This window comes from Centroberyx gerrardi, chromosome 19 (assembly GCF_048128805.1).
Source record: "Centroberyx gerrardi isolate f3 chromosome 19, fCenGer3.hap1.cur.20231027, whole genome shotgun sequence".
In the NCBI taxonomy this organism is placed as follows: Eukaryota; Metazoa; Chordata; class Actinopteri; order Beryciformes; family Berycidae; genus Centroberyx; species Centroberyx gerrardi.
Window position 1 is genome coordinate 20,762,582 of NC_136015.1, and position 17,250 is coordinate 20,779,831.

A 17,250-nucleotide genomic window follows, 5' to 3' on the forward strand; every position below is an offset into this window, starting at 1 on the left:
CTGTGCTTGTCATGTTTTGTCTTGTTTTTATGTCTCTTCCGCATGTGATGATGTCGTCTTGATGCCTTGTATTTGTCTTTCTATGTATAGTTAAATTAATTTTTTTTTAAAAAGGTTGACTTCTTGATTGGGAAGATTAGGTGACACTTCAGTCAAAATCTGTTTTAGAGAATAATGTGAATTCCAGTCCTATAAGCTGTAATATGGGCAAATAGCCTACATATGTGTAAATACAGAAGTGCCACACAGAAACCTACTTCAAGCTCTGAAAGGGTTTTTACATGATTTTATGAATCTGAACGTGTTTAAACATCCACTCTGGTATTTGCACAACTGTTTTATGGTCTTGTGGGTACTATTACCTAATCTCCAGGGTTACAAGTGTCTGGACGGGACGGTACCAACAGTCTCCTCCCAGTTTCAGGTGAAGGGCGTCACATCATACTATAAAGAGCTCGTGCACGTTCAGGCAATGTATCTCTCTCTCTCTCTCTCTCTCTCTGGACGATTGAATCTACAGGTAGGACACGGGTTTTCCATAGGCTACTTTTTTTTTATCATCACTTCACTCTAGTTTGAAATTATTAGACCTTTCAACATTTCTTGATATTCCTATTTGTTATTGATTAGCCTCTAATCCCTAACGACAAATCACTATAATATTCCTATAATAATAAGGACTTGACCTGTGTCTGTGTTACTCAGTAGTAACCTTATCATACTTTATGGTATTTATCTCCTATAGGATTTTCAGTGGTAGATTTTTTTTACCTATAGTGGCTGTTATAGTTGCATAGTAACTCTCTAAACTTTAGTATAAAATCACTAGTTATTTTTCATAAGGGATATGACCGGTTTCTGCTTCAGGCTGATTTTCTTAAAATCTTAGCAAACTTTTTAATTTGAACTTGCACTTGTATGTTTTCCTCTCCCAGCAGTGGACCCTGCAGGGTAAGGTGAGGCAGAAGCAGATCGGACCGGGGAAACCTCCAGGATGGAGAGGCCGGCGGCTCTCCTCCTCGCGCTGTGGTGTTGCTGCAGTAAGCGCTGGATAAGGATACGGACAGTGGAATAACATCTAGAGTAGTGCTTTTAAATCGCTTTCATTACTTGGACTATGATTCATTTTTTTAAATCTTTAAAACATAGCCAAATGTTCCCTAATGATAAATCACCATAATGTTCCTACAGGGATTTATGGCGTGTCTAGTTCAGTGGCGCGTTTTTGTGTGTGGGGTTTTTTTTTTATCTGCTATGGTATTACTAGCTATAGCATAGATTTTCTGTGCTATATATTTTTGTAATATTTCTAAAAAAAAAAAAAATGTGATGGGATTACAACAGTTATTTAGAAAGAAAGAAAGAAAGTTTTCGTTTTTTTTCTCAGATGCCCAAAGAATTGACTGGGTGTCTCCAAGAAGAGGAAGCACGAATGGAGCAACACGACTCACTATTACTGGAGAAGGTAAATTAAGAGATTGAATTCTCACTGTTGTGTCTGTTTGTGTTAACAAGTAAGTTACAGTGGTCACAGCTTGTTCTTGGCAAAGGATTATCCAAAAATAGGACGTGGTTGATGTAAAATCATAGTTAAAACTATGGTTTATTACGGATTATTACGGTCAAAAGGTCACGATGGATCGTGCTTGCATATGCAGCAGCCTATGAAGTAGACTAGTTCAAATGTAGTTTTGTCAAGTTTAACAATGAGCCTAGTAGTTGAAATAGCTGAAATAGGCTACTAGCAGTACTATAAGAAGTAGGCTAGTAGCAGTAACTGAAGTAGTAGCAGCTGTAGTAATAGTAGTAGTGGCAGTGACAGTGGGCCTATCTGTTTCCAAAATATGATAAAAGTCCAACTGGAATCCAGAATTTGAAGGATTGAATCTGATGTTTGTCAGTCCTGTTTATATGATAGGCCTACAAAACTGTTTCATTCATCTGAACTCATCCTCTCTTCCTGCTGGCTCCCTGAATGACTTTTCTAGCCAAGGAAACATTTAGCATATTACGTTTTTAGTGACTATTTGCTGTATCCAACAGGTTTTGCCCAGGAAAATCAGTTCCAGTTGAATCCAGCAGACAACACATTCGGCAACCGTGTGACCCTGGTGTCAAACACCCTGTCCGTCCCCTGTGATGTGGAGAGAGACTCCACACATAGCAACCAGATCATGTGTTACACCAGGTAGCCCAGGCCAAAGGCGCTGTAATGTAAAACTCATATTTGAAACCTTGATTCCTATTCATATCCATTTGGGGGGGGAATCATTATCTGAAGTAGCTCTAAAGTACAGAGGATCTTGGCTGTTAAAGTCTTATCATCTTGTCAGCCAAGGTTAAGTTACCTGCTACCCTTAACACAGTTTGTTTTAATGTGTATCAATTGTTTTATGTCCATCACAGAGCCATGCCCAGTGATCAATATGTGGCCCATGTCAGTGTGGACGGCGTTCCTATTCCTGACAGCAGAATATGCCGCGGAGCATACAAGCCGTACCACTGCAGTATCTATGTACGTTTTTCAGAACAAATCACAGGATCTAATGCAACACAGAAGCAAAATATAATATGCGATATTAATGTTAATATTGCAATAATGGTTGCAATAATATGCAATGTTAAGAATTTGATGTGATTTCTGGTTAATTAACCTCTTCCCCCCTGGCCGAGTTTTGTTCAGACCCACAGAACTTTATTTTAAAGTCTAGTCCAGATCCCAAGGTTTCCAAAGACACCAGATATGTCATGCTGGATTACAGGGAAAAGTGTATAAAATGATGCACAAGACATCTAGATTTTTCCATGTGATGTAATGGTGCAGCCATAAGAAAATGGCATCTTGGGTTTGAATATGTCGCTCAGTATAAGCAGCTATAGCTTCAATGAAGCGTTGGAACGAGCAGATACAGAATATATGTGACAGTATGGAAACTTAAAAAGCTAAGGGGAAATTTAAGGGGAAAGTCAAGGTGAAAGGGGTTAGTTAATCAGTTACACTGTGCAAGCTTCTGAGTTTTGGGATTTGGCTTGCTGGTTGGTTCTTAATGTTTTTGTAATGTTACTCTTCTCAGACTCTGTGGTATCGCACTCCTACTATCGCCTCTGTCAGTCCAGTCAGCGGCCCCCCAGGTACAGCTGTTCTTTTAAACTACAGTACATTATACCACATAACAGTTCAATTTGAACTTGAGCCTTAAACCTGTATCCTATATCACAAACACAGGCACCTTGGTGACACTGCGAGGAAGGATCTACACTAATGTGTATGGAAGCAACACGGCCAAGAGCTCAAATGGCCTCAATGTCAGATTTCTGAGGTAACAACAATAAAACAGACAAAAACAAAGTGATATACTGAAAAAATATCCATCTTAAACCATGCAGTCTCATATTCAGTCTTAAAAACATTTTATTCTTGAAACAAGGCAGAATAAGGCAGATCACTCTACAAGTACCAAGAAAATGACTTTTGATTCAAGAAATATTTTGAAACAAGTTGATTTGCATTGCAAGCAAGTGAAGTTATCTCATCCCATTGACATTTTTTCATTTGTTTGAAGAAAAAAATAAGATTTTAAGACTTAATACTAGATTAAGTAACTTGTTTAGATGGATATTTTTTTCATTCCCTACTTGCTTACTAGGAATTTCATTTAGACAAATCCATTGAAACGCAGATTTTTAAAGTGACACGCTGCCTTGTTCACTGCAGAGCCTACATGGGAGGAATGCCTTGTGAGCTCCTCAAGCCGGACTCAGATGAACTGTAAGTATTTGGTCTGTAGGTGGATTGTGATCAGAATTGGAGTCTTTTTAATCAGCAGATACAGTAAATATATGGCAATTTGTCTTGGTGACACACAGCACAAGAACCTCAGGACGTCACATACAGCAGACACATCAGCCTACATACAGTATATACATTAAACGTTTTAAAGCAACTTTAGCTGTAGAGCAATCTGTTGTGAGTGACCAATAGTGCATTGGTGTTCAATGAGGAAGTTATACTGAATAAAATTAGATGTTTGAAATAAAGTAAATGCAATAAATACAACAAATTACAAGCACTGGCGAGCCTTTTGTTATCATGCGCAGTTTATACGTTTTTCCTGGTGTTTCCAAAGCTATGGCCTGAGACTGGACACTGAATCTTCCCATTGGGGTTACATGAGCTGCAGAATGACGGGGACGTATGTCGGTAAGCCAGTCTGGTTCAACAGTAAAGTTGCTGTTAACAATGAAACATAACAGCCTTTTCCAAATTGTCGTTTAATACAATGTGTTTTGTTCACAACAGGGCATCACAACTTGAGTTACATTCTGGACAGTGAATATGGAAGGTAAAGGCAAGGCACTAAACTTCAATTTCTTATCGTTGCTGTCAGGTGAAAACTTTGTAACTCCAATTTTAACTTTGAAGTTGAAGTATTACATGCCCCTCTATGGTTTGAGAAAATTTTACAACGCTTCGGTTTATGGAACCATTTCAAAACCAATTAGATAAACTCAAAAGTGAATGTCCCTCAGGCTCAAAACGAGGCTGTTTTTCTTAGTTCCTGAAAAGTTGACATTGTGGAGATACAAGGCTTTCACCCGAGAACAGCATTATGGAAAGAAGTGTTGTCGTCCTATTAACCCTTTGCCATCATTTTTTAGGAGTTTACCAGAGAAGAAGCTGTACAGGGTTTCAGCTTTGAACAAGCTTTCCATGTTTCAGACCTTTGCAGGTACAGTAGAGACAGAAAGAGAAACCTATACAGTATTCATACTTGTTCATAGTGGGACAGTGTTCATATAAAGTTATTTTGCAGTTTTCATACTTAACTACAGTGAAGTGAAAATGTCTGTTGTGCCTTTCGTTCAGAGGTGACAGGAGTCTCTCCGTCGAAGGGAAGTGTTCTAGGTGGAACGCTCCTGACCGTCCACGGCCGCTTCTTCGACCAAACAGATGCCGATGCGGTCGTGCTTGTCGGAGGTAATCATCACTGTCAGGCTGGGAGTTAACCACCAGCCACCAGCCAACTGCTAGTAAAGTCTGTTAGTTTCCTCCACCAGCCACTTTGACAGACACCCAACCAACATTCAGAGGTTATTTTTTACTCTTAAAACCTATTTGGCTGGTTAAATGCTGAATGTGGCAAGTAAACTCACGGTGTATGAAAAAAGGGATTTTTACTATTTCATAAGACAACAATACAAAACGTGAGCAACTATCACATCTGAAATCAAATGATGTTCTCTATTCCAGTCCTATAATAGTTTTCCTGACATTGTTATCAGATGGTACAAAGTGTTCATCATGAATAGATGAGCGTGCGATGTGCGTCTCGACAAACAGATCATTACGAAATGTGTTGTGTGGGTGTCAAGTCATGCAATGGTGATAATCCCTTTCAACAATGCAGAATGTGTGCATACTTTAAAACTCAGCCGGCGAGACATACAAAAGACAGCCAGGAGTTAGGTAGAAGAATGAATCTTCAAACAGCATAGAAACACAGCAGAGCATGACAAACTAGCTGGTACATTGTGTTCAACAATAGTCTTTCACAAGCTTTTGTGAGGCCTTTAACGTTCTGTTGACTCTGAGATACATGCTTTGTGACTTTGGTGTGTAATAAAAGAGTTACTTGTTATTCTTGAAGCTACACTCTTTCACACAGTGATAAATCATGTCATGTAAATATGGTTCGCCTAATTGGAATCACTATTCATGAATAGTTTCGAGTCATTTTCACATTGTACAGTGACATGCTTTTAGTTATATTTAAAGGAATAGTTCACCCCAAAAATGAAAATTCAGTCATTATCTATTCACCTCCATGTCAGTCGAAACTCCATTGCAGTTCTTAACAAAACCAAACACACAGTTAAGTCCTACAAACGTCAGTGGAGTTTCAACTGACATGGAGGTGAGTAGATAATGCCTGAATTTTCATTTTGGGGTGAACTATTCCTTTAAGTTAAGCTTGTGTGTAGCCTTTATTTGTGTCCGTCTAATGCTGCTATGAGTCAAGAGATGCTTACAGTCTGTAACTCTGATTTTCTTCAGGCAGGCGTTGTGAAATCCAGAGTGTGTCTGATGACAGAATTATGTGCAAGACTGCAGAGCAGCAGATGAGCAACATGACAGGCTTCCCGGGTGAGAACACGCCTCCTCCCACTGTCTTTTGATGTGACGCAACCAGCGCTTGTCTCGATCTGCCTCATTGTTTTATGTTGTGCTGTCTTGTTATTTGTTATCTGAAGAACATTAACACATCAGCATTCAACTGGCATCTTGATGGGCGGAAGAATTTCAAGCATCTAGTGCCATCACTTGTTATCACAGTTCATCACGAGTCATGGGGCTTTGATGTGCTGTCTAGCGGGACAAGATAATCTGCCGTGCAAATTATGACAAGGGCATTTATTTTGAAGTATGCATCATGCAAAATGTTGCTCAACAGAGCTGAGGTCGACAGCAGATTCTGTGATCAATATTTAATTAATAGAAAAAGAATAAAAAAAGAAGTGGAACATGCTCAGCTCTACACTCAAAAGCAGTTTATTGCTTGTTTTTTTATTTCATTAAAGCATAATCCTACAGACAGTCCCCATGTGTATCACCCTATTTTGAAGTATGCATCATGGAAAAGATCATTCATCAGAGTTGACGTCAGCAGCAGATTCTGCGATCAATGTTTAATTTATAGAATCGATTGCATCAGGATTTTTTTGTATCAACAAGCAAATTAAGTAAAATCATAATTTGTTGTGTGTTGTGTTTTTATCCAAAAGCAAAAACAAGTGTGATGTTTTGGATCAATCTATCAGATTTAAAATGCATTTATGAATTTATGTGCCATACGATCGTCATGTACTTATTTATTTTAAGTCTATTTTAAGTGCTCTGCTAAAAAATATTTATCATGATGATGCATCATCATGATAAATATTTTTTAGCAGAGCATTCTGGGCAACAGTACAGTTGGCCATTGGTATATTGATTAATAGATCCTGTTTTTTTTAATCATCACGTAACAGAAGTAAGCTTATCAATAAGTTTTCTTTGTTCATGGACAAGATAGCAATGTTTTTGATCTACTATCCACATGTATAAATGAAATTTTCCTTAAATTTCAAGTGAAAAATTTGCCTAAACAAAAATGACTCTTCTTGGACACATCTGTCAGTGTCATGGTCGCCCCTCACTTACATTTTGTACTTCTTTATCTCAACCTGCATGCAGGCGGCAGAGGCTTGAAGATCGAGTTCTGGAACGACACAAAGCCCCGTTCACTGGACGAAGTGCTGAGCTACAGCGAGAACCAAACTGGATACTGGTCACAGTGGGTCGACTCCATGCCTCACACCTTCCCGACCGAATATAACTTCTTTGTCACTCGAGCCAGAGGCTTCTTCGTCCCTCCAACAACCGACGACTACACCCTGTACGTCCATTGTGACGACCGATGCGACCTCTACTTCAGCAACACCAGCCGCCCAGAAGACAAGGTATCAACTGGACATCAATACTGCTGTTATAAATTGATTGATAGTAAAAACAAACAAAATTATAACACTTACAGTTTAGATGCTCAATGTTTTTGAAATGTATTTAGTGATACTTTTCAGGTAATTATGTTTTTTTTAATCAAACTCTTCATATTTTTCTTCATTCCTTTCTTGCAACTGGTGCTTTACAGTACCTAGTTTTGCCACAAAACACTTCTGATGTTAAATTATGTCACAACCTCTATTTTAGGTTAAAATTGCATACCAGAGATATTATGTGTACAGCCACCTCTCACTGGCATCACAGAAGTCTGAAGTGATGGCTCTAGAGAAAGGAAAAGCGTAAGTGGCTCTTCAAAAGTATGAACCTTTCATTCATAGTATACCATATGCACGATTGCTTGGACAATAATTTAAATCTGTTTTTTTCTGTAGCTACTACATGGAAATCGTGCACCAAGAATATGGAGGAAGAGCCAGTGCTAACATTGCCTTCTTCCGAGGGGGAAGCCGTTTCACAGAAGACCAGACGGACGATGCCGTCAACGAGATGCAGGCTATTGTGGCAGAGTATGACGTCTCCGATGAGACACAGGTATGAAGTGGCTGACATATTGCCTATGTGCTCAGTAATAAACCTAATAAACGCTTCACAGGGAGCTTGCAAAACGTCCCAACAGGCCCCATGAACAATGAAAAATAAAGAGTCTATAGGTGTAAAATGCAATGCAGAAATGTTTCAGCTATCTGAAACATCAACATCAGGTTTTGGTGTCAGTCCCTCAGAATCAAAGAGCGAGGGCTTCTTTCTAGAGCCGCCATTTTTCACCAGGAGACGTTCAACAATCATACAGGGAGAAATCCATCGTAGAAGAGTCAGAGAGACCAATTTCTCCACCGACAGAAGCCTCAATAGACCAGAATGCAATGCAGCTACAGGGCATGTTTTCACCCTCTTGCTCTTACCATGCTATCACTATCGCATCACTCTCGCCCTACCTGCATGTATAACCCACAGCTGAATGGAGCAAGTTCAGGCCCGTTCTCTGGGGGTTGTCGAAAGGCATCCTGGGAAATGTAGGAAATCACTAACTGAAGTAGAAATAGACGAGGCAGGTTGAGGGAAAGTGGGTACAACAAAAAAGTTAATTACAACACTTGATCACAAAATAACTCCTAGAATATATTGAACATCACAGATCGATGATATCTAACAGTGTATCTGAGGGTGGATTCTTCATTCTTCGTCGTTTTTCCGCCCATCGAAGCAGTATATTCCTCTGAGTCTCATCTCCTGTCGCTTTGCCCCGTTGTCCAGGTGGTTACGTTTGAATCCTGGCCCAGCGATGCTGCCCCGGTCCAAGAGGTCCAGAGGGTGAGCGTCAGCAGCAGCTGTGCCAGCCATCTGTGTGGGAGCACCTTCTTCAGCCTGGGCTACGGTGACGCAAAGACCGGTAATGCTGATAGTACTGTAATATTCATTGTAGTGAGAGGAAAGGAAAATCCACTTGTTTTTTACAGTTATCCTTTAGTTCATGTCTTCCTTTTCGGAAAAGTAATGATCAACTTTTGCCTTTGATAAGATATGTTTTAATATAATTTGATGCATTTGTAACTTACCATTTTTAGCTTAGTAGCCCCAGTGAGAATTGAACCACTAAACCTGACACTGAGCGATATAAGACCATACGTCTGTCTTATTCAGGACCGATCCCTGTCAGCGCCTCGGCGGACATGGTGGAGGCCGCTCTGAACAGCCTGTGGTCCATTAAACCCGACAAGGTCCAGGTCACTAAGCAGGACCACAGCCAAGGAGCGCACTACACAGTCACATTCAGTTCTGACAGAGGTAAGAGAGAGCGAAGCTGGGGAATACTCGCCAGAATCAGAGTCAGTACGCCATATGCCAGGGATGGGGAGTCGAGTTTGCAACTTCAGAGTCGACTTGGACTTGTCCTCAAATTACTTCACTCCAGATTCCCCACATTCACTCTAGATTAGTGACTCGTGAACAATGAGTGTCTGTAAAGGAATGGCATTGTTGCATTTTAGAAAGTATTTTAAGTGTTTTGCATGACGTTGAGGTCTAGGCTAAATGTCACTCTGATGCACAGTTCTGTCAAACACAACAACAGCATGACATCAGCATGCAGTACGTTTTAAAATAGCTGTTGGTAACCAAAATGTAAAAAACTTGAAAGTCATTCTATTTAGCCAATGCCTGATATACTAATAGTTAAATAATACATAATTGAATCAGCTTTCTGTAAATTTCTTAGAAACAACTATGTCATAGTTTAAGACTTGACTCAGACTTAAAACCAAAGACTTGACTTGAGCTCGAAGACTTGAGACTTTACTTGGACTTGTATAAAGTGACTTGTGAGCATATATATAAGGATTTGCCTTGGTGACATTAATGCAGAGACATATTAACAGTTTCACAGTACAGACACATTGCCAAAGAAGAACAGGACTTCGTATACAATGCAAGCGCAGACATACTTTGACATACTTTGACATACATTCGACATTTGATATTCCATTGGGCTCTAGCAGCAAAAGTACAATAAATCCATTGATTACCTCTGCTGAAGACATCCTAAGAAACCACCAAATCTGTGTTTATTGGCTGCAGGTGACTTTGAAGCCCTTCACTCTGAGGTTTTTGGCTCGGACACCAACATCACTGTTGCTGAGCTCACCAAAGGAAGAGGCAACATGCAGACCTTCACTCTGCTGTGGGGGGGGATTCCTACACAGCCCATCGCCTTCAACGCAACTGAGTCTGAGGTCTGTTCTTTGCTTAAAATGCTTAAAAAAAACTGTAACTGTCTCTCCTTGGGTTTACATGATTATACACAAGCCTCATTACTTTCAACTTGATTGGGATAATATTTATTTAGGGTTTCATTCAAAAACACAAAAAAGTTTTAGAAAAGAAACAAAATTCAGAACGCAATCCTAAACAAAATGCATCCAAACCTGTCCTCAAAAACGTAACATTTTTATAAACAAAAGTCTTAAGAAAGCTAATACCTTCAATAATATTTCATTGCAAGCTTTACTTTACTATCAGTAATTATTTTGTCAAAGTAGGCGAGGTGACACTTCTCCTGAATGGTGGCTCTTTCTCATTTTGGAACAAACCTTTTCATTTTTAGATTTGGCAACTTGTACTTTAATTGAATATAACTAGTGTAGAAAAGCAGTAAATACTAATGTGTGTGTGTGTGTGTGTGTGTGTGTGTGTGAGCAGGTGCAGGCAGCTCTGGAGGCCATGCTGAGCGCCGAGTGTCCCAGTGAGATTTTGACCAAAGAAAGTGCTGATGTGAAATACTTCAGAGACTTTGAAGACGACCGCTCTCAGGTCAGTGGAGAGAAAAATGTTACAATTCAATGATAACTTGACTTGTTGCTGCCTGATGTTTTGTATGGTACTCATTGGTATAGTAGTACATCATTCTGTTAAACTCTGCATTAGGCCTCTATATGAATGCTCACCTTGGATTATGGCACGAGGGATAGAAACATCATATCCTGTGTATTGATAGATGCAGAAAAATCACTGTTGTTAGTGACCATACAAGTCTTTGGGGAGCAAATTTAAAAGCTTTTCAAAAAACCTGAATAGTGCAAACTCATTTGGAAACAAGTGTTTATGTGTCAGGTTCATACCTTGAACTTTAGTTCATACCTTGAACTAACCCACAAATGAAGGCATTTAATAACTTTTTTTTTTCGAGAAGAATTTCTTTGGTCCTTGCTTTTCAAAAACTACCATTTTCTTGGCAAAATACATTTTCTTTACTTGAAAACAGTCTTATTTTAAAAGTCTTATTTTGATGAATTAGCGCATAGACAGTAAATGCTCTGAGAGTGTTTGCTTTGCTTTCTCACAATTTTCTAATGTCTTTTGCTCTCTAGTACGGCAGCGATGAGAGAGGGACTCCTGTGGAGAACTCTGCTTTCTGTGGCCTTTGGTCACTGAAGAACGCTGAGGTTGTTTTCAAGGACGATTATCCCAAAGAATCCGGTGGCACCTATGGAAAAATCCCACTACAACAGTATTCCATGGTAAAATAGACATACCTGCCTTATTTATTAATTCATTTTGTACAACTGGTTAGATTGCTAACGTCAGTGCACAGAATTTACAATGTAAATGGAATAGGATCAACGAGGAAATTACTAAATGTAGGGAAACATGCTTTGAGATGATGAAGTCTATGATGAAACGCTGCCTGGACCTTCGCTCCTGTGTCTCTCCTGCTCTCTATCCCCCGTCTCACTGAAGACAAAACACCAAAGTCACTCTTCATTTTTCTTTAACAAAAATAAAGTACATTTTCCACTCCTTTCTTCCCAGTTTTGCTTCGCTTACAAGGGAATGTTGAAGGATGAAATCGGAATCAAGTTCACTTACCGCAACAGCCAAGGCCAAACCGACACAGAGACAGCAAAGATGATAACTCTTTTCAATAAGGGGCACAAGTTAGTAGCAACCATGACATGATTTTGATTTGTCAGTTAAACCAAAAGCATTATTATACAGCATCTAAATGTGTTTGTTTCTCCACAGTTGGAGCTACAAATGCGTGGACCTGCTCAGCGCTCTGCAGACGGAGTTCTTTGGCAGCAGGTATGAGCTGCAGCATCTCTACCTGTACAAACACGAGTCTGGCGAAGATTTCTACGTGGACGCCGTTTACCTCGGAAAGAGAGCCGCCACAACTGATGAAAATGGTAAACAAGTCTGTGCTCGTTTTGTTTGGGTTCGCCTCTCTGTAATGTCAAAGCTAATTGTTGTAAGCCATGTAGAAATTGTTCTGAAAATTGTGAAAGTTAGATATCTCATTGTCAGAATCCAACATTTTGAAGCTTGTCAGTACCTTTCGATGCATTAAATTCAACATTGATACAAAAAAAACAGTACTGTGCAGATATTGTTTACTGACACCCAGCCGTAAATGTTAAGCAGTTAATGTTATAGCTCATATACCATGTTGTTTCTCACAGCTGTTCCCCAAAAGAGAAGGCCCCCACCCTTTGAGAGATCTGGCCGTTTCTTTGAGAAGATCTCTGTGCGCAAGGCAAACGCTTCACGGATCAGCTACGAGATCACAGCCACACCGCTAGACTGCGCCTTCGGTTTCCCGCTGTTAGACGTCGGTTTCCTACAGGTGAGAATATGGACATTCATTAATTTACTTTACCCGCTTATTCTTATTCTGGGGCAGCATAAATCAGGCAGAAGGCAGGGAGACTCCTGGGACAGGTTGACAGTCCATCACAGGGCTAAAAGACAATCACTCATATTCACATTTGTACCTATGGACAATTTTGAGTCTCTAAACCACCTGAACTGTGTCTTGGAGGGAGAAAACCCATGCGAACATGCAAACTCCACCCAGAAAGGGCCATTACCATTCATTAAGAACAGAAAACTAGGGCTTATCTCGATTTTTGTTCTTTAAAGCAACAAAGACGAGTCAATCTCCTCAAGGTGAACCTGTGTAAGATTTAAAGGAGATTACTAATAGTGTGCCTAGTTCAACCAGAGGATGTATTTAGTGGCCCATGGTCATGTGATAGCCTAGAGTACAGAGAGGCGACAAAATGAAGAACTCTGTATCAGACTCAGACGCCTCAGTAATGGGCGCCGTGGGCAGTAATGTAGAGTAATCAGACATTTGCCTAAGAGATTACAGGTAGCAGTGACAGACTGAAAGGACTGGCACGGAAAAGTCTGACTACTGTACATACAGTGTGTGTGTGTGTGTGTGTGTGTGTGTGTCACTGAAATCTGACACTCTTTGTCTGAAACGATTGGTGAAAGTCAGTATGTGCTGATATTAACACACCACTGTTGTCATGTGAAACCCTTGTAACTCCAGTTTTGGTGATTTTCATGTTTTAACTTAAGTTGAAGGATTACACGCTCCTCTATCGGTTGAGAAAATTATTTATTTTCAAACCCTGTGGGATAAAGTCAAAGAAGCATGCTGTTCAATCTAAAGATAAGCCTGTTTTTCTTAGTTCCTGAAAAGTTGACGTTCTGGAGATACAAGGTTTTTACCCGACAGCAACTTTCAACAGTAACAGAAATGTGTGTTGTCCCAAACCAGACACACAGATGTGTTAAAAATGACAAATTTAGTTTAGGGTTGTGAGAACGGTTGCATGTCAGCAGTGTGTCCTCCGGATCTGTCTGACCCTCTCTGCCTCTCCACTGTCCTTTTAAAGATGTCCAACAGCAGCGAGGACACGGCTGAGTTCAGGGACGGAGCCGGCGCCGTCACCGTCAGCCGCCGCCACAGGGCCAGCCCGCCGCTCAACGGCACCTTTGATGTGGAGATTTATGGGAGCCGTGCTGAAGGTAGATCTGAAGGGCAGCGTGTGACGTTTGTTTGATGATTTGCATTCTAACAGCTGGAGCTGTCCTAGCTGCATACAAGCTGCTCCACAGATAGGATCGCCCGCCAGGTTCAACTCCCCGTGACCCAGGACTGACTCTTGAAAGATAGCTTGCAGACTGATTTTTTGATAGATATGCCAATGCCGGAGCTACATGACATTTTTTCTAACAAGAACCTGATATTATGTGAAATCTCTCATTCAAAAACAAGAAATACACCATTTGCAAAGAGTGACATTACACTTACAAAATGATTCATAGCACAAAATTAAAGTAGGTTACAGTACTTTCCAAAGGATATTAGATAACACTAATGATAACACTATAACAGGGTGCATTGAATTCAGGTGTTGATTTTTTCCAAAATGGATCACTCTACATATACATATTCAACATTCAGCTATGTGCATTCAAGCAGTGTGGCATACAGTACGGTTGCAGCTGTACAGGGAAGCGTCATGTGTGACCGGTGCTTGTTCTCAGGTCTGTCGGTGGACATCAGTGAAGACGACCTGAAGTTCACCCTGGAGGGAATCCCGGGGATGGGACAGGTCCGGGTTAGAAAGGAAGGAAGCTGCAGACGCCCCAAGTGGAAAGTCAAGTGGCTCACCAAGCCTGGGGACCAGCCTCTGATGCAGGTCAGACTCCAGCCTGATGTGTACTAGAACATACATACTTCATATTCCATCATTTATTTTTATTTAATATTGATTTATTGCCTGTGAAACACTCACATTATCATTATTATTATTAGTAGCAGTAGCAGCAGTAGTAGTAGTAGTAGTAGTAGTAATAGCAGTAATAACAGCTGTAGAAGTAGTACTAGCAGTAATAGCAGTAGCATTAGTAATAGCAGTGGTAGTAATAACAGTGATAATAGCAGTAATAATAGCAGTAGTAGTAGTAGTAGTAGTAGTAGTAGTACTAGTAGTAGTGGTAAAAATATCAATAGTAGTAATAGTGGTAATAATAGCAGCAGTAGTGGTAGCAGCAGTAGTAGTAATAGCACTAGTAGTACTAGTAGTAGTAACAACAGGAGTAGGAGTCGTAGTAGCAGTACTAGTGGTAGTCATAACAATAGTAGTAGTAGTAGTGGCAGTAGTAGTAGTGGCAGTAGTAGTGGCAGTAATAATTGCAGTAGAAATAGCAGCATTAGTATTTATTCATACTGATTGTATCTTATATTTCCTATTCCTTTTCCAATAATGAATGTTCTCCAGGCGATCGGAGAACAGGAGTCAGTTTGTGATTCTGAGTCACTCTCATTACAGGTCAATGACTCATCTGTAGTCGGCATCAATCCAGTAGTTGAAGCACGTGAGAAAACAAAGGGAGGACTGTTCATGCGAAGCCTGACAGGAGATTTCCTCCGTGTCTGGGAAACAAAACCTCAGGTACAACTGAGATGCAAAGAGCCTCAGGAATATTTGGTTGCATTATTATCTATTATCGGTCTCCTGTCCGTTGTGGCCATTGCTTATCATTTGATGTGTTTGCTGAATGTAAATTATGTACAGTAAGTGTCATTCATATCTGTGGTGTTGCATAACATTACAGTTTTGTATTTTGCATGCCTCCAGGCAGTATTTAATCCGTGTTTGCATTTTACTAAAGAACTGCTTTGTGTCACAGGAGATACTGCAGCGATTGACAGCTACTGTCTTCCATTATTCTGTTATGACTCTAGCAGCAGTAACCTCATACCCTCAGTGGTTATTTCAAACCAGTGTGTCATGTTTGTGGTGCAAAACCTTTTCCTAAACTCTTCATTACTAACTGGGGGTATTGTCATGCTGTTTGCAGGTGGAGGTTCACATCAATGGCATTCCCTCCAAGTGTTCTGGTGACTGTGGCTTTGAATGGTCGGAGGAATCGACCCCGGTTGTGACTGGAATCAGCCCGTCCCAAGGTGCCCTCCTAACACATTCCTGGTTCATTCAACATGAGGCGTAATCGGTTATTAATTCATTTTCTGAGGCGTACCGTATACAACCGATTTTCCTTTCTTTTAAATCACAGCAAACTGTTGTGTTTTTGCAGAAGTACTGCAAAGATTAAAGTCGAGATGAAACGGCATTTCGAGAATATCTAACTTCCGTATCGTGACGTATTTCCGAGTGAAACAGGAAAGACAGGCGGGACATAACGTTGGGAGGAATTTGATTTGAACGTTGAAAAGTGGGCGTGTCATAACACCCGAAGACACACCGAAGTACCGTGCTGTTGCTAGCTAGCTAACTAATGAATCTTAGCCTCTTAGCTCTGTGCGCTAAAAGTTGAAGATTGATTGATGGGTGGATGTCATGATATTATTGGTTGAAATTAGTTACGGGCATGCTTACGTAAGCACACGGCATATTTTGTTTTACAGGAAGAAAACATGATTGAATTTTGATATAAGAATACAATGAAATTGATTTTTGGTATTTTTTTTGGCATATATTGTTAAATAGGTGCACAGTATGACCGGGGATGTGATCTAAAAGGGTTAAAAAGGCATTTTTCATTTCATCTCGTCTTTAAGAGTGAATTAACATTAAACGATCTAGAAAGGCTAGGATAGGGATTAGTGTCAATGAAAATGTTTGATATCAAAACTGGTTCAAATATATCAAAAATTCAATACTTATCTAATTTTGCAGAACAACAACCTATGATAAAACTCAACATTTAGCCCTACTGTACATATAAAACATTAAAGAAAAGGTGCATTTTGTGTCTGTTAATAAATGTCACTGTCCTGTTCAGGATCCCATGGCCTGGAGACTCTTCTGACTGTCACTGGGACTGGGTTCAGCAGTGAAAATGCCTCCATCATGGTGGGACGCGCCCGCTGCCAAGTTGAACAGGTCACCGGTGAGTGAAATATGTTTGGAAAGAGGAACAGCCCGCTATGAGTCATGGTGTTTTTCACCAGTCTTTAAGATTAGAGGATATCAATGAGGCACAAGGAATATCTTTGGATTAATCAAATGCCCACAGCTCACCAAAAAGAAATAGACTCCACAATATTTCTTTCTTTGTGTTTTTTTGTTGGAAGGAGTTTAACCGGATTGTGTGAATTGTGTTTCAGATACCACCCAGGTGTGCAGGCTGGGCAGAGCCAGCGCTGGCACCTACCCAGTGTCAGTTAGCTTCCCCTCTCTGGGCCGGTCCCGCTACTCAGGGGGCGACGTCCTCAACTTCACCTACCAGCTCATTGTGTCCTCTCTCTCCCCGCCGTCTGGAAGTGTGGCAGGTATATTATTACGCACAGTTTATAACAGCTGTACAAAGTGTAAAAACCCCGATCCCTGTTAATATTTGTCACAAAATCAGAGTCAGAATCACTT

At 40.3% G+C, this 17,250-nt stretch overlaps 1 protein-coding gene across 2 annotated transcripts in view; it reads left to right on the top strand.

Moving 5' to 3' along the window:
• Positions 1-507: 507 nt before the first annotated feature.
• The window catches only part of pkhd1l1.1 (PKHD1 like 1, tandem duplicate 1), a 53,390-nt gene continuing 36,647 nt past the window's right edge, over positions 508-17,250 (top strand). For both annotated transcript variants that reach the window (XM_071894950.2, XM_078290154.1), the window contains exons 1-30: positions 508-520; positions 936-1,040; positions 1,388-1,465; positions 2,044-2,188; positions 2,407-2,515; positions 3,075-3,132; positions 3,227-3,320; positions 3,716-3,769; positions 4,128-4,201; positions 4,301-4,343; positions 4,660-4,730; positions 4,868-4,978; positions 6,056-6,145; positions 7,235-7,500; positions 7,751-7,842; positions 7,936-8,095; positions 8,819-8,954; positions 9,206-9,349; positions 10,139-10,293; positions 10,760-10,870; positions 11,428-11,577; positions 11,870-11,994; positions 12,083-12,246; positions 12,520-12,683; positions 13,747-13,879; positions 14,402-14,556; positions 15,190-15,312; positions 15,722-15,827; positions 16,667-16,774; positions 16,992-17,156. In XM_071894950.2, the coding sequence (XP_071751051.2) occupies positions 995-1,040; positions 1,388-1,465; positions 2,044-2,188; positions 2,407-2,515; positions 3,075-3,132; positions 3,227-3,320; positions 3,716-3,769; positions 4,128-4,201; positions 4,301-4,343; positions 4,660-4,730; positions 4,868-4,978; positions 6,056-6,145; positions 7,235-7,500; positions 7,751-7,842; positions 7,936-8,095; positions 8,819-8,954; positions 9,206-9,349; positions 10,139-10,293; positions 10,760-10,870; positions 11,428-11,577; positions 11,870-11,994; positions 12,083-12,246; positions 12,520-12,683; positions 13,747-13,879; positions 14,402-14,556; positions 15,190-15,312; positions 15,722-15,827; positions 16,667-16,774; positions 16,992-17,156 (3,430 nt within the window). In that variant the 5' untranslated portion in view covers positions 508-520; positions 936-994. The remainder of the gene's footprint in view (positions 521-935; positions 1,041-1,387; positions 1,466-2,043; positions 2,189-2,406; positions 2,516-3,074; positions 3,133-3,226; positions 3,321-3,715; positions 3,770-4,127; positions 4,202-4,300; positions 4,344-4,659; positions 4,731-4,867; positions 4,979-6,055; positions 6,146-7,234; positions 7,501-7,750; positions 7,843-7,935; positions 8,096-8,818; positions 8,955-9,205; positions 9,350-10,138; positions 10,294-10,759; positions 10,871-11,427; positions 11,578-11,869; positions 11,995-12,082; positions 12,247-12,519; positions 12,684-13,746; positions 13,880-14,401; positions 14,557-15,189; positions 15,313-15,721; positions 15,828-16,666; positions 16,775-16,991; positions 17,157-17,250) is intronic.